The sequence below is a fragment of the Anopheles merus genome, chromosome 2R (assembly GCF_017562075.2).
Source record: "Anopheles merus strain MAF chromosome 2R, AmerM5.1, whole genome shotgun sequence".
NCBI lineage: Eukaryota > Metazoa > Arthropoda > Insecta > Diptera > Culicidae > Anopheles > Anopheles merus.
Genome location: NC_054082.1, coordinates 46080934 through 46106959, shown reverse-complemented (window position 1 = coordinate 46106959; position 26026 = coordinate 46080934). Strand labels below are relative to the sequence as shown.

Below are 26026 nucleotides of genomic sequence, written 5' to 3'. Positions count from 1 at the left end.
TAACGCCGAGGTGATAGTCACAGCAACTCATTACTTTCCATGACGCTATCGCAGCACGAGCAGTGGGAAAGCATCTTGGCTAGCGGAAGGTGCTTGCGCAGAACAGATCAGCAGCAGGACCAGCAGCAGCAGCATCAGCAGCAGCCGCTAACCGGAGCAACAATTTGTGCAGCCTTAACTAAAAATGCCACACTCGTAATCCGATACTATCCATTAGCGTACGCGATTGCACCGTCGGACTGGATTTTCTCATGCTTTTTGCCGGGGTGAGAAAGTTGCCCGGGTGGAGTGTCTCAGTTCCAAGAACAGTATGGCTCTCGGTACGGGCTGTTTACGGTATCCTTCCACCCAATAATCAGTTACTATGTATCAAGGTTAAGCATAGCACAGCATAAAACGTATACCATCGGAAACAAATGAACGTTACTTTACGTTCCAGCCACCATGAATTGGGGGGGGAGAGGAGAAAAAGTCGTCCCGAATGGGATCTCAGTCAACCGGACTTTGGAACATTATTAGGCCCACGGTGCTTATCGGGTCCATTACATCTTCGCCAAGTGCTCCGATCGATCGATTCGAGAGCATTCACATTCGTTTCATAAACACTTAGTCATTTTGGATCGGCTCATCCTCGCGCCCTGTCCTCAGACACGGGACGCTGTAAGTTCTGCATCGGCCATCGTGCGCACTGTTTAGACGATGACTTTCATTCGCCCATACACATACACACGCTTACTTCCAGCGCAACCCATATCACTTTCGATACTAATCCGCCACGAGTGCGAGTCATCATTAAACAAACAAATAACCCGAAAGGTTCGTACGACCCAGATTGGCTGAGCCCGTGCCCCTTCGCGATCAGCACTTGAACTATGGTGAGCGCATCAATGTATGAAGCCCCAGCATGCCTCACATTCCGAGACTATAAGACGAATCTATTTCGGACCGAAGAATACGTTTTACGGCGAAGCCTCTCCGCATCGAGCACGCGGTGACCTCCTGGTGCGTTTTTGTGGCAGACTAATTTCGACGAGCGGACGATGCTGTTGATGGCCGATAGAAACAGATTCCATCTGAAATTTAGAAGCTTTTATGATTGCTTACACCTCATTTCAGAGCCTTTTTCGCTTTAATACGGAAAGAGAGGCACAACAGACTCCTCACTCACTCAATTCAGCTATGTGAAAATGTGTTCTTTACTTTTTTGATTTGCCCATACAGAGGGATTCAACGTGGAAGAGATCTCATTTTCTATCCAACTCTTCTACTCTCGCGCGGCAAAGCAGACCGATACGGAGCCTTCGCAAAACGCGTTTGTTGTTTTGTCAGTGCTATTAAGCTATTTTTGATGTCAAAACCATAAGGAATAGGAATAGAGTGAAAGAAAAAACGCATCGATTGAAATAATATAATCTTCAAACAATCTAGCCCTTGAGCTCGATTGACTGTAAAATAAACATTCTCGAAATCTGCACCCAACCTTGTTGGACCGTTCGGCGAAGCCGCAGCTGGCTCAATTTCAGTACAATGTCGATCTATTGATCGAAGCAGCAAAAGGTGAAGATTAATAAAGAGATTTCCGAAAATGTGGTACTGCGGTCTGCGCTTTCTTCCAATTCGCCCGCACCGATCTATCTGTGATCTTCAGTTTTATAGTTAACCGGCAGACACGGTAATCCAAAACGATGACCATCGGGTTGTCTATAACGAGCCGTATCGAATCGGTAACCACCTTACCAGCTCTACGTGTGCCTGGAGTTCTTTCAGTTAGGTGGGAACGGTTCGAACAAGCGAGACAGACAAACAACACCGACATAATCGTAGATTGAAGATGTCAAACGGTTTTTGATGCCAAACGCCTGCCTCCATCCACGATACAAACGAAAGCACACGCGTGGAGAAGAAATATGAAATATTAACAAAACAGAAATTATGACAATAACAAATAACTATTGACCATCTCAGCTGACAGTGTGGTAAGGGTATGAGATGGTCGTGTCGGCGGGGTGATGGGACGATAAGACATTTATCTGTTTCTGTTTATGTATGTGGACATGGAGGAGATGACGAGCTTCAACGATTGCTTTAGGATCGCGCTAAGAAAGATTTGGGACGATTCCATGCAAGTAATTCACGCCACAAGTGATGGTTGTGAATAGATGTCCAAGTGCTGGTGAGAAGGCTATTGCCTCACAGACAGACTCACAGGTCAACGCAAACAAATCTTCAGTACATTGAATGAAATATTTATCTATAGAACAATTTAAAAAGGTTCATTATCAATTGATTTCAATACAAGCGATGCCGCATGAGTTCTGTGTTTGTGATCAGAATAAATTTCAAATAGGATTAAATCGTGGAATAATTATTATTAACTTTCGACAATTTTCCTTATATTTTTTAAGTTACACATTGAATTGATAAAAACAATACACACACCAACTGGTACTGGTAAGAAATGATGATCATTGCTTAGTATTCTACGCCCATTCCAATACCAACCATTTAGTACCTTTACCACGCATTTTAATTTTATTTACACACTCAAAAAACCGCACCTGCACCTTTACGCATCTGTAAGAAAATAACAATTAAAATTCAACATCACCAGGAAATAAGACGCGTGCTAGCTCCGGAAATTAGTTTTCAACAGTTTCTTCCGGAATAGAATAATATCCAACGATTCGGGCACTTCAAACAACTACTCAAACCAAATACGATTTATATGGTAACGTTACGTGCAATCACCAAAACAATTGAGCTTTCTAAGACGGGAACCGTGCATCACGTGCATGTGTTCGTGTGCCTAGATTTCCGGTGGAACTAGAAAACATTTCCCAAATATCGTAATATCTTATTTCAGCCTCGTTCAACATGTGAACAAAAAAGCACTTTTCGAACAACTTCCTTTAGTTTGGAGCACATTTAATTTTAACTCAACCCAATTGAACCATTCCAAACCAGGACGTCACTTCATTTCTCAATGGCGCTTGAGCTTCCCGCCTAGCCTGGCGGTCGGAACGCTATTGTATTCCGTCAACGGCTTCAGTGGCCGATCCGGCGCCGCCAAAGTGGCAGTTTGAAGTGATCATTAACATAATTTATGTGCCCACTACGTGTTTGTTTTTGTTGTTGTGTTTCGTTCGTTCGATCTGCTGTGCATGATTTTACCAATGCGTTTTCTTTTTTTTGTGATTGGTCTCAACCTTACGCCCAATGAAAACGACACCTACATTAAAAGAGTCTTCCTCAATCAACACTAGGATCATGCAGGGGCTCGAATTGTTCGGAGAGCACGTGCTACTTTAAAGCTTCCAAGCTTCTTTTTGTTCTTTTGCTTTTTCTGATATAATGATGGTTAGCTGTAAGTCGAATGGTTATGACGAATATTAGAGTCTGATTTTATTGGGCGATATTCTCGTGCTGAATATTAATTTTTTAATAGGTAATTTAGTTACCTGGCCAGGTTTTCAATCTACCAATACACTCTGTTTTGTACAAGTTTGTATCATTTTACCGTACCATACACTGAAAGAAATGCAAACAATAGAACTTAAAATGCCAGTGCACTCAACAAACCGTCTTCAACACCGTTAGCTACCCTTCGACACTTTCTTCGTTGGTGCCGTCGTTGCCAAATTATCATCCCAAAAAAGGAGCCATCTCTTACTACGGTTCCACGCTTCCACTTTGGTGCAGCAATTGATCTCATGCAGCAAGCCTGCTATGTAAATCCTCTGTTCGTACGATTCAGGCGTTTAACCAAAATTTGGTACCAATTTTGCTCCCTAATTGACAACTCCAGGCGCCGTTGTTCGAGCGTCCTAATGCGCCCGATGTGGTTCGGTGGCGTGGTCCAATGCAGATAATCTGTTGTCACCCCGTACGTGAGCGTTGGTTATTCACAGCGAATAGGAAGAAGGTTCAACTGAACTGTTAAAGACGGTGGAATGAAACCGGATGGAAGTGGTGCGGAACTAAGGGATGCTGGAAAGCGGGCTGGAATGTGTACCTCATTATTATTCGTTGGCTGAGGAAGAATAAGGTAAAGCATATCGAAAATAAATGAACAAGCGTAGAGGGATGCCAGAAAAAAAATTAAGCAAAAAAGACTACACACAGAAAGATGCAGTACGGTAGATGAGACGCATATCGGTATGGCACCGTAAGTAAGGTCCGCGCATGCTCTATCTCCCTAGCGGTGGATCGATAGAACACACAAAGGGCCAACAAGCCTTATCCCAGAATACTCTGCAATTAATTAATTCATCTTGATTTCTTTCGCTTTCCGTTTTTGTTTCCCTGATTTTTTTCTGATCATTTGCTTTCCTCGTGACAAAATTCGTACATCGATCACAACTGTTGATAAGGTCACAACAGCAGAAAACAACTGTGGTAGCGGTGAGCAGCTGTTTTCTCTTACCAAAGACTCAATAGAACGGCAACCAGAAAGTGATAGTCTGTGTAACATTTAGGGAGTGAAGCAAATTCAGAAGACGTACACCAGAAACGATGACATGTCGTATACCTTACGATAATGATACAACGCACCATATACACCACCGCACAAACGGTTCAAATTGTCCATTGCGTCTGAAACATTATGTGTCCAAAAAGGAGTTTGGAAGCTATATGCATGAAACGAGTGAGTAGAGCGCACCTCCTTAAAACGGATTAAGCGAGAGCGAGCCCGAGATAAGCGTACAGAACCGAGCTGAGCGTGGTGTACCAGTACCTGTCGAGAAGTAAACGTAAATGAACTCAACAAAAATCAGAACGTTGATTCGCAGCAACATACTCACAAAAAATCAACCTCACACACAAGCACAATCCACCAACACGCTGCACAGTGACGGTGCGCGCGCGACTTGTAGCGATCTGGGAGATTGCACTTACAACACTCATCGCGGAAAAATATTGGTTTTGATGTACGCAAATAATTGGCCACCCACAACTGATGCACAGTATCACCATAGTACGGAAAGGAAAGGAACTGGCCATAACCGGCTGCCGATGTAAGGCTGAACTGATCGGGATCAGGAAGACGGGACCGTGTTTTGGAGTGATTCGGATGGTACGTAGCCGTTGTGACAAGAGGGCTACTCTGGCTAAGTCAGGGAAAGAGCGCGAGTTCCAACGTTATTGAATATCCGGGAGGTACCATGAGTTTGGCGTTTGGGGTTGGCGAAGGTTTAGTAACAAATCGATTGATCCGATCTGCGAGCCGGAGAAGAACCAGACACTGTACAACCAGACACGGGGAGCCGTCGATCGTCCAAAGTGGATCAGCCTGCGTCAGATGACCAGTGCAAACAGAGCACCGCACACTCTTTTCGAGTGCCTCTGCTCGAGTGTGCTGAAGTGTGGAGGGTCGCTGTAGCCGTTCCAAGACGCTGTACCCTGTACGAAAAGTGTCACTGCCAGGAGATCTTGTAGCTTGCCTCGCATCATCCGATCGGTCACTCGGGGTCGCCTCTTTGCCCGCCCAAAGATGATGCGGATGATAGGCTGACAACGTTCGGATAAAAGTACCTGCGAACGTACTCCGTAACTCTTCAGTTCGTACGCATTCTAATACATTGGCCGTCCGACTCGACACGTGGAATGGGCGGGGCAAGGCGGCCCGTCCGGTGATAGTAATCAGCAAAACAAACGAGTGGGATCCAGTTGGCATAAGCCTAACACACAGCTTGGGAGTCTTCTGGGAAGGGCTCCATGCGGCTTGACGCTGTGTATGATTCTATCGCCGTCAAGCGACAGTTCACCCTAGTGTCGGTTCGGTGGTAGATTTTGCAAAACGACTCACTGGAAGGCGTCGTCGTCATGAACGATGGCCATCGAGGAGTGTGTCTTCGTTTCGGCCGAAAGCGCTCGCTACGGATTTTGGGGTGAAGATCGGTAATCTTGGCCCTTGCCGGTATTCTGGCAAAGAGGTTCCTTTTGGCTAATGGGGTGCGCCGGGCGGGGACGCTCCTTAATTAACTCTTTAAGCTACATTTCCGTCCCGGTTAGTGGATGGTACAAATTCAGACCAGAAAATGTGAAGGACGCTATCGGAACAAAAAAACTGCAGCCGTATCGTACGTACCATTACACGGTTAGCTTTTGCTTCTGCTGCATTCAAGGCGAATCTTAACTGTTTGGACAAGACTTCAGAGAAAAATCCATCTTTTTGGATGTTTTCATAATGTTGTTTGGTTAAATTCAACAATTTTAAATAATAGATTTCTTTTTACCTATGTTTACTAAATATAATAGAAATGTTATTTGATTTAATTTCTAACATAATCTTTCATAATCATAAACCTTATTAATTTTTCATCAACCAATCAGTTTGTCGCAGAAATATTGAAAATGTTGGCTTCCGTCTCAACTACCAATGAAACCAATTTTACAAAGAACCGTATAGTAATCGTCGTCTAAAAGCCGAATATCAGATCCCCCTCAGTTCCAATTAAACATTGTTTAGCGCCTATTCGCCAAACAGAATGTATGATACAGCATGGAAGGAAATGGCAGTTTGAAGTCTGGATTGGTTCATGGTATGCTTGAAGACATTGAAGTAAGGAAAAGTTGCAGTTAGTGCTACTATTCAAGCACAATACCGTGCTGAACGAAGGATTCAACAAAGAAGAAATTGATTGCCCTTGAAAGCCACAACAAAAAAGACCTAAATCGATTTCAATTTAAATCAATCCCTAGACGACAGTTAGGCAGTAAGGCGTACAGAAAAAAACAAAGACAAAGAAACATAAAATTGATCCCCCCAACTGACAGTAATGATTTGGATTGGATTCCTGCCGGGAGCTACTTCATCTCACAGCCCACTTCATTGACTCACAATCGACATACATTTTGCTCAGCAGCCGACCAGGCTTCAGCAAACCGCCTCGTAGAGGTGCAGTATGCAAGATGGAAACGATTTGATATGCAAAACAGTCAACTTCCCGCGCAAACTTCCATCTGCGTACTTTAGCCACACACTATTCGTGGCACAGTATTTGGGCCACTGATCGATCGACGAGCAGTGATCGGTGACAGCTGGAAAATGGCCAATCATTTTCCCCGCACTGTTAACTGCATACATTTCAATCCTTCACAAACCAACATCGCGCAGCCAGCACCGTTGACGGGGATAATAAAGGTACACAATAGTGCCACCAACGTCACCAATCGCGCTTGCGGACGTCTAGATGGCGCTAGCGAGATAGTGCAAGAGGAGACTTTTTTTTCCTAGCCCACTATATCTGATGAAGAGGTTCGATTGTTATGGCTCGATCATTCAGAGAAAGGCGATTTGATTATAATTGGATTGCTAAATAATTTTGTGTAAATATTTTGAAGAAGAATAGTATAATATTACTCAAAAGATGGTTTTGGATGTGATGACACAATATAATTACCACAATTATCGGAAACTGTAACTGGATTACGTCAACTTATTTGCATTTTAACATAAGTAATATCGAAACATTTTCTACCTACCACGCATTTCATCTTAATCACTTCAACAACTAGAGCGACTTAGGTTGTGATGATTTTGGTTGTTATTGTTTCGCTAGACAAACTTTCCTCACTAATTAGAACCCAACTCGCGTCAGTCTGTGTCCTTCGTGGCCGATGCTAATCACCGTGCAGTAAGACAGAACGCAGACAGACCTATCTGCATTGTCTTTGCTGTGAACGTCTTAGAACTGTATTCAAACCCCCAACCTGTTCCTCGAGCCATCGCACACATATACATTTTGTTACGATACAAGTTCATGATCTTCCTCAAGGAGATCGCCAATAGATGGCACCCAGTGAAGGTGAAGATCATCGGAACTAGTTCATTCGACACATCTATACCAGCAAACTTAAAAAACTTCACTACCAACCATCCCGTACCCGAAACCGTTCGGAGGCTAATCACCCGGCTGGCTTCCTCGGCAAAGATCAGTGTGTTTGCACGAACACTTCACACCTGGTGCACTCATCCAAATCCGGTGCAGAGCGGTCGCGGAAAGCCGTAGTGTAGACAACGCGAGCTGGCCGTTCGGAAGCTCGCGCCCCAGCTTGGTGGTGCAATTAGAATCGATGTGTGACTTATCGATCGCTGAGGTTAATTCCACTTGCTACCTTTGTGTAAGAGCAGAAGAGAAAAATATATGGAACTTGACCCGAAGGTGCTGTTGTGTTGGAGAAAACGAGATCATCAAGGGTACAGTGCGAGGCTGAGGAGAAAGTCTTCGCATAGAATAACTGAAGCGAACAGCTTGCATTAACGAAACACATGAACAGCGATGGACATAATGTTCTTCTCCAAAACATGGACCGCAGAGGTGTTTCGTTTTAATCGACACTCCGTTTTATCCCCTATTGCCGGGTCAGACGTACAATAGGCAAGCTACCTTGATTGACCGTCAAACTTGATGACTTCTGCAATCCTGAACCGGTGAGTTGGGAATCATAGCGGCATACCGTTCGATAAACTGTAACGGCAGACGGACGGCCTTCTCCCTAAATCAGTGTGCAGGCCGTTTGATCAATCGTTTGAAAAAATTGATTTTAGTAGCAGTGTCGAGCATCAACCCTGGGTCAAAATATATAGCCACCTGTGATGACTTCTACCGTTCTCCGAACGGTGCGGTGCGCACCAGTAGAGAAACATATCAAACTTCATGCCTGGTCCTAGATGTTGCCTCACATTATGACACGATGCTTTCGTTATGGGCCGTCCATCCAGCAGTGATGGTCTATTTTTAGCGTCTCCTTTTAAAAGCTCACCAACAATCGCTTAGGACGGGCGATCACTTAAAAGCTTTTGCACACCCTGCTTCACTAATTCCGATCCGACTCTTGGTGACGGTCGGTGGTTTGATTGATAGAACTGTAACACACACTAATTGCGCATTACGTACAATCGATTTTCGGGAGCAGTAAGGTCTGCGGTTTGTATGGGAAATGGAGAAAGACATTACTGACACGGCACGACAAGAAGTCTAGCGCCATTTAAACGTCACAGAAATGCTGTCAAAAGGCGCCTTTAAACAGTTTGAAAACAAAATAAAAAACATGAATCGAACAACCATGGAGGCTACAGAAAAAGCGCCTCTAGCGTACACGTCACAAGCTTCGTTGCGTTGTTTTATTTCTGGGACCACTATAAATCACGCGCTTAGGAGAGCGCCGCCTGTCGTACATAATGTATTAAATGGGAATCGAGATAGCGTATCTGGTGTACATTAACAACTTTTCAGCACAAGGAGTGTCGTAGGGCAAGGGGGGTTTTCGGGGGATACGGCTTGCCAAAACGAACCGAAAGCAATGTTTTGTTTTTGTTTCAATCATTTATTCATATGTTTATCGGGGCCTTTTTGCTATAAGAAGAGCCTCAAAGCGAAACATATGTATAAGCCTATGCGAGTGATAAGACTGAAGTTTGTCTTGATTAAGTGTTGGTATTTTCCATGATTTTTGTTTAATTTTAGAGGGAATTAAAGAACCATATATTTCAATATCATGTGCCATATTTTTTTCAGTTTAATAAAATTACAAAATATTTATATCTTGATATTACTCTAAAGAACTGGAAAATGCTGCAAACTAAAGTTAGCTAGGAGACCAAAGATAGATAAATAGTTTAGCCCTCATGTTATTACATTTTTTTCTAAAGTTGTAGCGACAACCGTTAAACGATCACCTAGGTAGCAACAAGTGTCAACCATTAAAATCAATGCTCACCTTGTCTTTTATTACGCGGTCTTCTATCTCGTCTGTGAATACATTAAACCACCCAAAAATGGATGAAAACACCCCATAAAAATGTCCATCAGTCGATCCAACGAAATAGTACAATGGAGCAACAAAATCAATAAGCTTGTCCGTCGATTTACAGCCTATCCCTTCTTCCCGAACCGGATGATTCTGTGTGACGAATTAATCCTCTGTTGTAGGTACCCTGCCGTATTGGAGCCAAAAAAGCTCCAATACAAGGGAGTTAAGCAGAAAACACACGGCGATCACACAGCCACAGAAGCCTATAAAATTAATTACCCTCCTCCGCTGGTTCGACGAGCCTCTTATAGGTTGGAGTCTAAAAGGGAGCTCTTAAATTTGATTAACCTAGCCATTGTTCACACATTAAGTGGTGGCCCCGCTAGGTTTAATCCCATCAAACGTTTGCTTCGGCAGTTGCTCTCGCGGGTGGTTTGAGATCTTATCCTGCCGTCTACCTAACCGCATTTTTGAAAAGCTACAAAGAAGAAAGGCTAGTTGAGAGCGAGAGAGACAGAATTGGTGGTCATCTAAAATGTTTGGTCCCGAGTTTGTTTGAGTGATTTGCCCTCAGTACACACGCTTGTGGACGTGTGTGACGGCGTTTTTTTTTTTTAAGGTGGCTTTGCTAGAATCACTTCCACACCCATGCTTCCCCTTCCCTTCCCTTAAACTCAGTATCGGTACGAACCTTTCGAATAGGTTTTGTTTTGTTTGTTTCTGGTCAGCTGTGTTTGCTTGCTCTTGGGCGGTCTATTATAATCAACGCCACACGCCAAACGGCAATAATGAATACCCGAGAATGCCGGTGACGAGCGACGAGAGATTCAACGTACCCCGCACTGGCCAGCAAAGCTTCACCCCCTCTCCATCACACTGCCCAAGAAGCCGACACAGCGGAACGTGTACGTGTGGCGCGTGTAAGACTCATTTAAGGACCGTCCAATTGCTGGGGAACGGAAACGGGCAGAAGGAGGCAGAATCATTCCCAAAAGAAGAGCATCGGCATACAGAAACACATACACACACAAGAACAAAACCAAAATGAAAAAAATAAGAAACACATGCAACTGAACCGAGATGTAGTATTCTAAGGAAGGTTCTTGTCCCGGTGCGCGTACCACATCGTGTGGGGAAGGGAAGCGTCGAAATGTTTTACGAGGCGCTTATGTTTGGAGAATGTTAATTTGCATGCTTCTGTTGCCTCCCCTCTGTACGGCCAGGGGGTACCATCAGGGGTCTGGTACGATTTGAGTTTATTTTGTTTTGTTTTTTTTTTTTTATGTTGGCCATTTTTTACGCATCACGATCATGTATCGATCGTATGGCGAATTAAATGGCTCCATTTGCGTGGATTCCTTGCGATGCTAAAGTAATACAGATAAACACACGAGCACAGAATGCTCTGGCAGCGATGATGTTATTGATTACTAATTAAAACAATGTTCCCCTAAAGTGCCCGTAGAAGCTATAAATATTTATCGCAATCGAGGAAGCAAATTTGGAGGCAGGTTTCTCGCCTGACGTCCTACTAGGCAACAGAGTCTTGCGTACATGTGTTTGATTTGCTCAGCCGAGCTAGACGATGATATTAAAATAATTTATAGAGCCAGACGTGTCAAACGTTCTTTTAATTTATTACTCACCTGGTGAACATATTTGCTGAGATTTTTGTAATTTCCCCTGCCGACGACGTTTTGGAGCTGATGGTTCGCCTTTGTTACTGCAAAAGAACATACACATTCGCACTCACAACCCGATGCACTTCTAACGCACACACATTGTTTATAGGAGTTAAGGAACGAAGCTTTGCTTATCACTTATCACATAGTATATTTCACACTTTTGCTGAAACGAAGAAGTTCACGCTGTTAATGTGATGCTTTGTTGTATGACATTTTTTAAATTATTTCAAAGCTGCAAGTTAAAAATGCATCATACATTCCATGTTAATAGAAACGAATGCACTTTCCACTTGCAAGTCCAATTTATCTCGGTTGTCTTCAGAGTACATTTTAATTTTAATGCTTAAACGCTTCACAACATAAACATCTCAGACGAGAAACCTTTCCCACACGCTGAAACATCCCCAGCGGTACATTTAACAATCAACACGGGGCAAATCCCTGCTCCATCGATTTCATCCCTCCCTCAATCGCGAGTCTTGGTGGGGGGTTTCCTCCCCAGGTGGTAACGCAAAATAAATGACATCTTCGCCCGGGAAACTGCGTGTACTGGTGGCGTCTTGAAACCAACGCACCCAGTATCGCCTTTGGTCCTTTTCGAACCCAGCACGCAGGGTGTCCGTGTTAGCATTGGCAATCTTCTCTCTTCACACCTACCCCTGGCCACCACGCGCGAGGCGTTGTCGTAACAAAGTGATGTCATTAAAGGAAAAAGTCTACCGGTTGGCCACCGGGCGCTACCATCCGACACGGTCTCCCAGCATGTCCCAGAGACGTCTCCGACTGCTCGCCAATGAAACGAGCTTTCCAAGCCACAAACAAAGCGGGAGCCATAGCGTACGGTACAGTACGGACGGGTACCGGTAAAAACAAAAACGCAGAGAGGAAAAATCTGGCCAGCACCAGGATGGGAACCCTTGCGCGCACCATCCGGAAAGACATCGACGCGACATGGAAACGATCTTGTTAGTGTCAGCAAATGCGTTGTGCGGGTTGTCAGTTGTCTACTGTTCGCCCGGAATGGGATCGATAAATTTAACCAACCCCTTCGCACTCAGGGGGTGGAGCCCTTTTTTCTTCCCCTGTAGTAGGTCGGGCGTGTAAATGACAACCTTTCGCTCGCTGGTTCGACGGAATGAACCAGTCGATCGATTTTGGTGCAGTGCGGGTGGTAGAGGACAATGGCCGGTGGTGGATGAACCGACTAAGCTTCCTGACCTACAAATGAGATGCGGGTGGGAAAATTAGGCTCGCCAACTAGCAGACACGGTTGGTTGGTAAGTAAGGAAAAGTTTTTCCACTGAACGATTGGTGTTCGATCGGTATCGGTTTGAGTGATCCATTTTACGACCCTGTTTGTTTTCTTTCTTGTCTTTTGTCTTTTTCGCGGCTTCTCTTGCAGCTTGTACATTTGTCCAGGGTAATGAGCTGCATTTACGTTTCAAAGTATGGTTTGGATGGAGTCAAATGAGCTGCCCAGTGGAGGCAAAAAGCAGAAAAATATATTATTCGGACTGTAAATCGGCCAAGCCAAATTGTTTTTATAGTATAAAAATGAAATTCACTCAAACATAAATTGACATACGTAACATTTTCAAAGTGACACAAATTTCAACCTCTTAGTGCTTATAGTGATCCTCTACTACCATTGATCTGAGTGTTCATCCTTTCCAGATCCGATAGTAATTAAACTGTTGCATGTCCCAACCATGCTCTACAAGAAAAGTCAAAACCATAGCTAACCTCTGCAAATCATCGACCCAGTCTAGCAAACCCTTACCCTGCCCATACAAACAGGAACACACGGAAACGGAACACCATTTGCAAACCAAAAAAAAAAAAAAAAAACAAACAAACCCTTGTCGCAAATAAACAAGCGTCATGTAAAATAAAGTTCACTGTATTTTCACTACCTATGCACTGCGCGAGAAGGGTCCAACGTCCCCACTGCAGGAAGCGAGAAAAATCAGTCAAGCTAAATGGCGCTATCTATGGTCCAGATTGTCAGAGTATTTGCTTGTACTTACGAACGGCGCAGAACAAGCGCATCCAGGGAAAACATGCGGGCAGTACATGTTGCTTCGGTGAGTGGCAGTAAAGCAGGAAAAAATGGGTTCCTTCTTAGATGATTCAACTTCCCTACCTTCTCTTCCTAGGCTTCGGTGGCATCTACTCTCAGCGGCCGTAACCAATCATGCTCAGCCTAGTCTGACGCACTACCGAATGTTCTGTCTAGTTGGGCGTCGTTGTTTCAGGGCTTACGGAGCTTGACAAATAGGTTACATTTTAATTTTAATATCGAACCGTCGCAAGAGGGCTTTGAGTGGGACAAAGGGATTCACTTTAAAAGGTTTAGAGGCATCTTTGTATAATCAAAGCTGCTAAGCAACATGGTATGAAAAAAACGTGGACTCGCTTTGGGATATTTGGCCTTAGCACTGGTCTCTCAATGCGTTATCAAAAAGATGAGACGAGTTTTGCGATAGAGTGGTCAATGAATCAAACACGTCGCTTGTGGAAGAACCCGTCGGAAAGTTTTTTTTTTCACTGGTGGATTAGTGAAACTGGTGGATTAGTGAGCAAATTACTATTTTCGGTAGGATCTACAATGGCTTAACATGTCTTTATATAAAGCCTTTATTTTCTCATGCTTATACTGTTGCAAGATGTGGTTGATCGATTGAATTTAAAAAATTATCCAATAAACACCAGAACCTAAAGATTGTACAATAATCATACATTGATGGTACAATTTAAATTTTACCAGAATGCTACAGCAAACGCAAAAAAGAACATTTGATCGCTACTAATCGGAGTCAGTAAAACACAAACAAACGAAACAAACCGATTGTTCGACCCTGAAACGAAACAAACGGTGGCGCTTATCGTGACATCCGCGTGGCGAAAAATCATGCCTGCTGCCCATTTTATCGTCCTACCGCAAACACCGGTGGTCGTCATAAAACTTCTCACCCACGAGTTGGTGGGTTCCCACCATAAAAACCACGAGCAAAGGGGCCGCTTGCCTAGGCCTCCACTTCTAAGTTGCATACTGCACAGCGTGCATATCGGTGTCATTTCGACAAAAACAGTGTCTTCGATTCGAAGCTGTTAAGGAATGTCATTGCTTTTCGTGTTCGAGTTACTCCACGACAGTAGGTACAATTTCGTTATCATTCTGCTGTGCATTGACTTAAAGCGAGGAGATAGGTCGTGTCGTGGCTGTTTGGTTTATTACTTGCCTCACGATCCCAGTCCCTAAATTAAATGTTAGTAAGTGTAAGAATGCATGGATAGAAAAATGATCATGTTTGTTGCATCCTTAGCAAAATCATGCATAAAGGTAGTTATTCGGAATTTGTTTCTGTTGCTGTAACGCAACTGATATGGTGGTGATACGAAGTTGCACTCGTTAGGGTTGATTGGCTCGAGATGAGGTCAGATTCAAATGCTGACAAACATACCTATACTACATGCAGTGTGTTTATTATGTTTACATTATATTTAGGTTAAAAAATTAACGACCATACTGGTTCAACACACCACAATAGATTTATCCAACCGATGTCAAATTATTTACAAAATCTACAGATTTACGGTTTTTATATACATTTGAAATTTTATTTATTCAATATTTTTTTAGGTTCCATGTCAAATAAAATCAATAATTCAATAATAATATTAAATGATATTCAGATATTAAAACATTATCTTCAATACATGTGGAAAATACAACTCAGAATAAAAAGAATAACCCCACCCATCAATTAACATGATTTTTTTATTTCAATTGAATCAATGCATCTCTTTTTTCATTAATTTTTTTTTTTAATGTTTTTAAAAGAGATGTATGAACGCAAACATTAATAAACGTCATCTTCATGATTTCATTTCATGCAACTAACAAACGCAGAGCTCATCTTTAAATGGCGTTGGTGGAAGTCATATCAGAAATGGAATGCAACATAAAAGATCTTGAACAGACCAATCAAAGCAATGAATGCTTTTATATTTTAAATGGTTTGAAATTACCCGCTCAAAATCAGCATGACCTGCCCAATGCTTATCATTTCGCAGCCCGTATCATGTTCTGTAAAGCACACCAATCCACCTTAACTTATAGTGCTTGCCGCTATCATTGTATGTCTTCAAGCGCAGGCTCGGGTAATATTCAAAACAGAAGCTTCTGATAAATAAAACACTGAGCCAGACTACGAAGAGACCCTATTCAGTGGATCCCACAAGCGATGCCACTCAAGGAAACAAACAGTTAGCAAGCGCTCAGCAAATGATACACACACACAAAAATAGAAAGACGATACCGTTCAAAGAAAAACCATTTCATTGCAAATCCACCCGGCAATACCACCCAAACGCCAGACGGTCAGAATGGGTTTTACGTTTGTTTGATTTTTCCTTGCTCGCACTTGAAATATTACCGATTGTGCAGAACAAAAGAAATCATTCCCGGTCTCCCATTTCAATAAAATAAATTTTACCTTTCCAAACATGCAGCTTGTTCCATTTCTTGCTCTCTTCGATTTTCACAGCAGCAGAAAGATTCGTGTGTTTCGCCGATCGAATGGACAAAAAAAAATACACGGGAAAATAAAACAAACTGCAATTGCACACCCAGACCGGTGCCATCTACCGGCCTGTTGCAGTAGGAAGGGGAGTCAGCTTCTGTGCTTCTCTCGTTTAATCTGCACAACCATGAACAGGGACCCGGAATGGGGAGGAAATTAAGACAAGCGCAATAAAAATAAAACTACACACACTCATACAGATTCACCAACGCAGAACTGTGCCATACCATCGGAACCCACCCAGCCAACGATCGGTCCACCGGGCGCCCAAAATGTTGGCGACATTCCAAAGCGGCGGCCGTCAACAGCAGCGATGTTGCCGACCGATACGAGTGCCTTTCGGATTGGAATAAAATAGTAAAATATCAAACCATGTCCCGGACGAGCGATAACACTCTCCCGATTGTTTCGCCTTCCATCCTTTCCTCGCTGATCATAATGTCCCAGACGCCCAATGGCTTCCAGATCGTAAGGATGGAGAAGGGAAAAGTGAAAGAAATGAGACACAATTTTCAAATATTATGTTGACAATATAGAAATCTTGAACAAGACATTGTTCTCCGACAACGATCGATATTGAGGGCTTGAATGGTGGAAGGCAGCATGAGGGTGATGCGCCCGGACGATATCGTGAAGCAGCCAAATGCAATGTTCTGTGAGCGCGTTTGTTCACATCCTGGCCTACAGGATCGAACGTGCCTTATGGGAATGGGGTTCGCCGATTCTCCCGATGCGACTAAGCTGCTGGATTCTTTTCGATTAGGTTCGATTTTCTTGTTACTTTTTTTGCCGTGCCGCTTTCTTGTATCGATCTTGATACTTGTCGCCAGCAAAGTACAATCGGGCTTTTTGAAAGATTTTATTTTTCGTTTGTTTGCCGATTGTTGCTCCCGTTTCGTTACTGCTTCCGACCAGACCCACCGATCGATCGCCAAGGGTCAAAGAGCTTGTAGTTGAAAGATTCGATTTGCTTGTTGCGTTTCGAAATGGTTCGATCGATCGGAGCACCCCCGCCAGGTGATCGTTACTACTGGGTTGTTTTTAAACCATTTTTTTTCTCCGGGTGGTTATGAAAAGACCGACATTTGTGGGTACCGAGGGAAGGTGAAGTAAACATGGCTTTTTTGTTATTAGTAAAGTACTGATGCACAATACACAGGTGAGATGTGTTGCCTGTAGCAAAATTCGTGATCTGTTTGACTGGCTTTGTGTAAAAATTTATGATTTGTTAAATTATTATTCGCCTCGCCACTTGCGAGGAAAATTTTTGTGTATCTTACTTACTTACAATTTATTGTGTATTTTGAAGGATAATTTATACACATTTTTTCATAGATATCTCGTTGTGCTGACTGGTTCAATATTACCTAGCTAGTGACCAAGTAGAGGAACACAAGATTCATCGTACAGCACCCTTCCCCGATGGGTCTTGTAGCTGATAATCGGGTCACAGCAGGAAGCTTATCGACTAGCAACCAATCGAATTCCCGTTCCCTAGTGCAGCGCTTTTGTATGCACTTTTTCAGTGCCTCATCACAGAGTCTACGACTAGCAAAACCGGGTAGTACTCGATGCTTGTCCCTATCTTGATGCTAATACCGATGATGGCTGATAGGAACCAATGTACGGTGTTTCGAGTCGACGGGAAGCTTCAGTTGCAGTACCAGCGCAAGCAGCACCATCACCGCCGCCCTTTCACTGATAGTAACAATGCAACGAGTATTCGCATGTTGCGTTAGCAGCTTTACGCGTTTTCTCTAACCCTTTTTTGGCAAACACCACGCGTGTGTCGTATGTGCTGTGTGCTATCTGAAGAATTTCATCACAGACGGGAGAGGTGAAAATGTGCATCCGTAGCATATTAAATCAACAGCAAGACAAACTACTGCTCACATTGGCACGGGTACAATGTGACTATAAGAAGATGTATTTGTTACCGTGTAGCGTCTAGAAAACCATGTTTGAATGGTTTACTAATAATTGATTAGCGAGACGGATATGAATAAAACTAAACGCAACACTTGATAAAGGGCAACGAATGAAGGGCACTCTCTAATACATTTATCGAAACCAGCAACAACAGAACGCACTCATTAATATCCCATGTCCGGGATTATTTTGAAGAAAATGATGTCAACAGTCAATGGTTCTTCCCAAGTCTGCTAGGCTTTTCATCACCAGCGTGCAAACAACACTCTAATTGGAGTGTGTTTTATCGACTTCGTCAAGGAATTGCTCCAAATCCAATCGGGTGACGAAAAAAAGACTCAAATTAATTATCATACAAACAAACACATATGCGCACTCACACTCACGCAGAAACTGTAGAGCTTGTCTAGACGACATATGGTTGAGTATATTATGTTTCATTGTGGTCTTCAGCGTTGGTATAAGTTGGTACAGGTTCGTCGCTTACTATTTGTATGCCAATCGTAGAAGTCTTTGGTACGAGATTTTAATTTTTCATAGTGAGAGCAAACAAAATTACGCAAATTATTCACATTGGTTGACTAAAATATGAACTTCACTTTAGTTTTCATTAAAAGTTGTTACATTATTATGATATTATAATTAAAATCATATCAGTATATTTACTATACATTTATACAATATATCATAAAACAAAAATCACTAATTTTACACTTTTCACTTGGCTTGTTTCAATATTAAAATTTCCTTTTTTTATACACCTTTAGATTCACAACATCACCCAATTCCAAATATCCTGTGCTGTTATTTTTATCATATTCAGTGAACTGCTATGAACGATCGTAATTCCAAAACGTTTCAGACTGCGTCTTCTTCTACGATCGCGTATCAGAACACTCACACACACATACATACATACACATACTTCAAACGTTCACTTCACAATCCTTGCAGAAAGCCCAAAGTGCGGAAGTGAAAAAATAAACGCATTTCGCGCTTATCCATTCACCTCACATTGCTCTGATTTCACTCGCTAATTTAACGCTAATCACTTTGGTCAACATTTGAGCTGGTAAGCGATTCAACACTTGTTTCGCTTCTTTTTGTGTTGCTCGCTTTGAGCGCGCTGGAACGAAATGACGGTAGATGTTTCATGTTTGTACATATTACAACTTATTGAATGTTTTACCATTTGAGTAGATTTACTTTAAGGTAATCGTCACCGCAAATTGTACACTATTGTTTTAAAACAAAATCATCACCTTTCCCTATACATTCATACGTACAATTCTTTCACAACCACAAGTAGTAATACATTCACGCGCACTACACGATTGCAACAATTTTGCAAAACATATTAGTAAATGGAACTGTATTGAAAGAAACATTCACTGGTACTCAAAACAATACGATCGCGACGATCTAACAACGGCGGTACGATCGTGCTGTATGCAACCGGTAAGCCTCAAGCAATCTGACTTTATTCCAAACGAACAGCGAACATACTGAACCGGCCGTTGAATGTCGCGTCCGCGTGAAGCTCGATCGCCCGCCGGTGCTGGAGATCAAGCATCCACCACTGCCGAGGACGGCCCGATCGGAACCGGTTATCCGTTGTGTCTGCGATCTGCATGTACACCGCATTACACCGTAGAGTTTGTTGTTAAACGGTCTCATCGTGATGTGAGTTTGTAGTATGATTGAAATGTATTTGTGAATACACACAATTTGAAATCAATGCTAATTTAAATGTATCAAGATAATTCCACAGTATAGAACTAGTTATCAGTTCCGGTTATTAGTTTTTAATTTTCTAATTCTATTTGTAAAACAAACATGTAATATTACGACAAATTTACTAATCGTAATGCTTTTTGTGATATCATTACGTTCATACGTCAATATAAATTTGATTGTAGATTTTGAATAGTACACCGCACCAAAGCTGTGGATAAAAAGGTTAAAACAGCTCGACACAAGCAGAACCACACGAACACGATACACGAGCGCAAGCCATACCGGACTTAAGGCTCCCACGATCAACCATCCAATCAGTAGCTCGCTGCGATTGTTTGCAATGGACAACAGAGACAACCACTAGTCCAACCCGATCTCGGTGCGTAGAGGAGCGAGCAGCTCAGCAAGATTGCACATAACAACCATTCCGTTTTGGTTAGTAACCTCGGCAGCATCCACATGGGCCAGAGTAATAGTTCAACCTTACTCCTCCCATTGTGGATCAATTTGAGGAACTTAGTGTAATTATTAATAGACATAGACGTAGAATTGAGCTATTTTGTATTTTGCAGGATATTGTTTTACCTGACGCTTTTTGATAAGGACGCAAGTGCTTGTTTACAGTTGTAGGCTGAAACGCTGCTAGTGCAGACAGTTCGAAGGTTTCAAAATTTTGGTCGTGACGGAATGGAAAAAATATCGTCTCTTGATCGATCGATCAATCGGTCGAACCAGTCACGATTGAAAGACAGATGAGAAGATCCGGGTGAAAATGGTTCATTCACTACTTTATGGTCTGAGTTCTGTGCATTCTTTTCATTCATATTTTCTTGCAGAATAAACAAAAATAAAAATAACTCACTGTCACACCCTAGCAAACAATTTACCCTTTGTTATTTTTATGGCACAAACAAGCGCTAACAGTTTGTCGAAAAAAAGTGAGAAAACTTTAAAAAATAAAAAAATAAATATTCAAGGTTTATGAGTGGTTAAATTCATTCCATATACCATGTAACAGAACGGTTCGAAAAATGTTACCATTACAGAATGTGTTACCAATGAGGAAGTGTTATTTAGATTTAGTCAAAAATATTTAGTTTAAGGTCCTACTGTTCATTATGTTTCGATTGTTGTGATTCTTTTTATTTTATATAATTTTGAATAAATTGATAAATGTGCATTTTTCTTAAATACTAAAGCAAAAGATATCCTCATGTTTTACCAACAACACGCATGCACATGGACATCTCTTTAGAAAATGTCGCACGGAAAACAAACGGATCAAAACAACAGTGAGGCGAAGAAAAAAACACATTCAACCCCCCTTTTGTCACGACATGGGCGTGGTCGTGGTGATATCGACTCTACCGAACGGGAAACCGGCATCACTTCAAGTGTAATAAATATCGAAACAACGGCAGCGGTGGATTACAACAAAACAACAAAAACATTAACGCCACATGAACTAAACGAGCCAATGGTCAGCGTGGGACCGCGTGTGTTCCCGCGCGACACAGTCAAGTGGCGATCGACTTAAATTAGTTTTTTCCCTCCTAACAGCAGAAAACAACCGAGTAGTATGCCTTTTCAATGTATGAAGTTCTACTTCTAGGATGAGATGTACTTTGCGTACCGTATAAACTTTAGTATACAGGTACATGTTTTACTCAGAACTCTATCATGTGCATAGCGTTTTAATCAGTAGAAAAGGCCCTGTCATTTTACTTAGCATTATTTTTGATACGTTTGAATATTTGGTCCTATTATCGAATATTTGGTCTAAAATTACCCGTTGATACAACTCGCACAATGGTCTCAATTTCTAAGGTAAGGTTCTCCTCAAAAACAACCGGTTAGTCAGAACTATAGGATACATCAAAATTGTAATTATAACATATGATAGGTATGACAATTAAGCCTAGAAATTAATTATTTGAATCTTTCGGACCTTGACTTTTAAACAGAGTGTCTTGTGAGCTTGTGGTGAATTTTATTTTAAAGAAAAAAATCCTAATAATAGGTAAATTATAATATAAAAACTATATTTCAGTTTTGTATATAGCTAGTTTTGTTATAAATAACACTTTATTCCGATTTTTGTTTTTCAATATCCAAAATTTGATCACAGTTTTTGTTCCTACTTTCGTATTCTCCGAGAGTACAGGTGTGTAGCGTTTATTATGTGGGCATCCATTTTGTCACTTCCTTCTTTGGTGAACATTTCTTTCCTATCCGGTATACTAGGTCCGTCCCGGCAGTATGTTTAAAATCGAAGAAACGATTAAATTCGGAGCACTACTTCCAAGAGGAAATGGTAGTTTTAAACCCATCCACTAGCTAACCAGAAAGCAACGACAAAAGCGTGACAGAGCAAGTGAACCCGTGCGTAGAATTGCTAACCATCGTTCATTCTACTGTTTTGATGAGTTGCTCGATTTTAAGCCACGATGACATCAGACCGGATTCCTTCAGCCTACCAATGATCCATTTCTTCATCCAATCAGGTTGGTAATAATGGAGCAGGAAACAGCAATTTCTTTTCGAATACACAGAAGCTTTCTAATTTATTTATATAAAAGATAAAGTTTTTATAATATGGAAATGTGTTGATACAAATAAATAAACCAACCTCTTAAAACGTTTTACAATAAAATCTCACCTTACGATATTTTTTTTGGGCTTTATGGCTATACTTTAATTTCACTTCTGCTTCCTGTTTTGTACCAAATATATTATGGACAAACCTGACTTTTGTGAAAGATCAGTATTCCTATTACATAATGCCTCATGTGTGTTAAAATCATTGCAAAAGGACGAAAAAACATTGCTTGTTGTTGACACGTAGACGACTGTTTTTGAATGGTAATAAGAAGTAGAAGGCAACTAAATCAAGCTTTTAATAGATCATAAAACAGTGTTATGCCGTACTAAGAGTATGATATATTTAATCTAAACATATATTCCAAACACTGAAGTATAATCAATGAAAGTTGTGTTATATTATATTGCAGCGTTATAATATTGATGACAATCTTTAATGATTTTGGTTACATCCATTAATATTCATCAACTTTAGTGTAGCGACCTACGTAGTCATGCTTTCTAGAGACTTTCCAAGCTTACAGAGATATGGAACAGCATGAAATTTCTTTGCTACAGGGGTCAGTTTGGATGGGAATTGAACTTGTCTGGCCTTGTACGAGTCAAAGACGTATATACAAACCGAATACACTAATTGAACTACTGTTCAATTTTAACGAAATTGAAAGCGGCTACCCGTGAAAACCATTAGTTGAACTGTCCACCAGTGGCGGATTAACACGAGTAGAACTTAGTCCGTTAAAATTCACTAATGTCCATAAGAGAGAGAAAAAAAGTTCGTAGAGAGCAGCTTGACTTCCATACTATGTTTGCGCCTTCCTGATAAATGATTTGCTACATGTGGAGGAGATGTTATATAGCTTGTGATGCAACATTAACTAAGATTCCTCAAAGCTTTGCCAAATAATTTCAAATTTCTTTTACGTCAAGTGTCAATCAACAAGCCTTCAAAAAAACAAAAAAAGCATATGGAGACCAGATGGATATAAATTGACAACTAATTTCTAAAACCAAAAAATTTTCTTTTGAAAGAACGGTCGAAATGAATTTTCATACAGACGGATCGATTTCCTAAGCAACACATATGTAGAATCCTCATCGGCTAGTCTCCTTATCAAAGATATTCAACCTGATCACGGTGTTCAACGGCAAGTAGAACGGAAAGTGATACGGAAAATGTTACGAAATTTCAACCAAGAGGACATGATTTTTTTTAAATTATTTTAATGCGTGTTGGATAGTTCAAAATCTTGAAAATGTCGGTCAAACGTTATTCGATTTGAATTGGTTCATATGATTTCAATATTTTGCAGTTCGGTTTGAAGCGTTGGCCCATATTATTGTGCCAATTATGTGTCTCGAGTATTGGAGAAAAAGCATCAAGGAAGCCGATTTTCTATTACAATCCGTGTTATACAAATTATTTGACATACCTAACTAAATGAAGAACATTTGCATTACCTGACTCTAATGAGACCGTTTTTTGTCTAACAGTATTCCGTCAGGTTAAAAACTACGGAAAGCGTTTTGTTTTACGGTTTTAATCCTTCTTCTTCTTTGGCGCAAGAACCGTTGTCGGTCAAGACCTGCCTGTACCTCTTGTGGGGTTGGCTTTCAGTAACTTATGGATTACCTCCCACAGCAGGATAGTCAAGTCCTACGTATGGCGGCACGATCTATTAGGGGCTTGAACCCATGACGGGCATGTTGTCAAGTCGTATGAGTTGACGACTGTAGCACGAGACAGGCAACGGTTTTATTACTGATTGAATATTTTTAAACGGCAAGAATTTCATGTAAGGGAAAGCGGGGGAAAATGGACCTGTTAAGGATTTTGGTCTGTGTCTTATTGGTTAAACCACTTCACACTGTTATGTTGACGGCAATTGATTCTTCAACGTCAACATAGGGGCAAAATGAACCACAACAGGGGACTTTAAGCTTTGGTTTAAGTTCTTGCATCTTCATAGAATTGTGAGAGTAGAGAATGAAGTTTAGTATTTAAGTGTTATGTTGAATAATGTAGTAAAATATAATTTAACTAGAATATTTCAATAATTCACACAAAAAATTTTACAAACTTTAACATTAAAAATTTTACTTACTTACTTACTTACTTATCCGGCACTACAACCGCTTTGCGGTCTTGGCCTGCCTCAGGAGTGTCCGAAACCGCTCACGGTCTCGCGCCTTCGTCTGCCAGTCCGTTATCCCGGCCTTAATGGCGGACGCCTCCACGCCATCTTGCCACCTCAATTTGGGCCTACCACGCCTCCTCTGTCCTTGTGGACGGCCTAAAAAGACTTTACGGGCTGGGTCGTCCGTTTCCATGCGTATAACATGGCCAGCCCACCGGAGCCTGGCGAGCTTTATACGCTGTACGACAGTGAGGTCGCCGTACATCTCGTATAGCTCGTCATTATAGCGGCTCCTCCATTGTCCTTCCACACATACGGGGCCAAGTATCCTTCTGAGCATCTTCCTCTCGAACGCGGCTAAGAGGGTTTCGTCAGATTTGGACAGTGTCCATGTCTCAGAGGCGTATGTGAGTACTGGTAATATGTAGGTACTGTATAGTCCCAGCTTCGTCCGTCGCGACAGGTTCTTTGAGGTGAACTGATTTTTCAGGCTGTAGAATGACCGGTTGGCAGCCAGCATCCTTGCGCGCAACTCAGCTTCCATGCTGTTGTCGTTGCTGACCTTTGACCCAAGATAGGTGAATTGTGGGACGACTTCAAAAGTGCGTTCACCTATCTGCACGTCACGCCTACGTAGATTCTGATTATTTGTTGGTGGGCCCGCTGATGTTGCCACCATCAGTTTGGTCTTTGCCTCGTTTATCTGCAATCCGAGGCTCTCTGCCGCCTGCTCGATCCCTTGGTAGGCTTCTGCTACATAGGAGAGCCGCAGACCAATGATGTCTATATCATCAGCGTATGCCAGGATCTGGGTTGACTTATAGAAGATGGTTCCCGTAGTCTCCACCCTCGAGTCACGGATGGCCCTCTCTAGCGCCAGGTTGAATAAGAGACAAGCAAGCCCGTCCCCCTGGCGCAGACCCTTGGTGGTAGCAAAAGGTCCTGAGAGTTTTCCATCCACCCTCACCTGGCATGTGACGTTGGTCATAGTCATTCTAACTAGCCTTATCAGTTTGGCCGGGATTCCAAAAGAGCTCATAGCGTCATAAAGTTTTACCCTGGCTATGCTATCATATGCGGCTTTGAAGTCAATGAAGAGATGGTATGTGTCGTTTTTGTATTCAGCCATCTTCTCCCATTCCCAGCCATTAGATTAAAATGGATAGTTTTTTCACGTAAATCATATATAAATATCATGTGCCTGGATACACATTCTTTTTTTTTTGCTCTAATTATTTCTTAAATTCTTACGAAAAATAGCTATTTTTCGAGACGGTAAAAATTGCATCGTTTTGAGCAAACATTTTGTTTGCTATATTATTCACTTATCTTGAAATCTTATTGTTGTTGTTGTATCTGTTGTAAAGTGTTTAATTTTTCTATTAATCTATCCCATCCTTCCAAATCCTTCCAAACGTCTCGATGAAAAATTTATGTTAGACCTGAACAATTTAGTCAGAGCGGATAATCGGGTAAACGTGCAAGGGTAAAATTTAGTATAAAAGTAGGCCTTGTTTTCAATAAATAGAGGTTAAAACGCAGAAGTTGTTGGAGTTCTTCTTTTTTGGCACAACAACCGCTGTTGGTCAAGACC

At 41.8% G+C, this 26026-nt stretch overlaps 1 protein-coding gene across 4 annotated transcripts in view; it reads right to left on the bottom strand.

The window, feature by feature from the left end:
* LOC121590049 overlaps nucleotides 1-19461 on the bottom strand; it is a 100543-nt gene extending 81082 nt beyond the window's left edge. Inside the window, exons 1-2 of one of the 4 annotated variants that reach the window (XM_041909394.1) lie at nucleotides 19219-19461; nucleotides 11403-11604 (exon numbers count right to left, since the gene is read on the bottom strand). In XM_041909394.1, the coding sequence (XP_041765328.1) occupies nucleotides 11403-11413 (11 nt within the window). In that variant the 5' untranslated portion in view covers nucleotides 11414-11604; nucleotides 19219-19461. Of the gene's footprint in view, nucleotides 1-11402; nucleotides 11605-18336; nucleotides 18389-19145 lie in introns of those variants that run through there. The other 3 variants (XM_041909393.1, XM_041909396.1, XM_041909397.1) reach the window with 3 other exon arrangements.
* Nucleotides 19462-26026: the final 6565 nt, after the last annotated feature.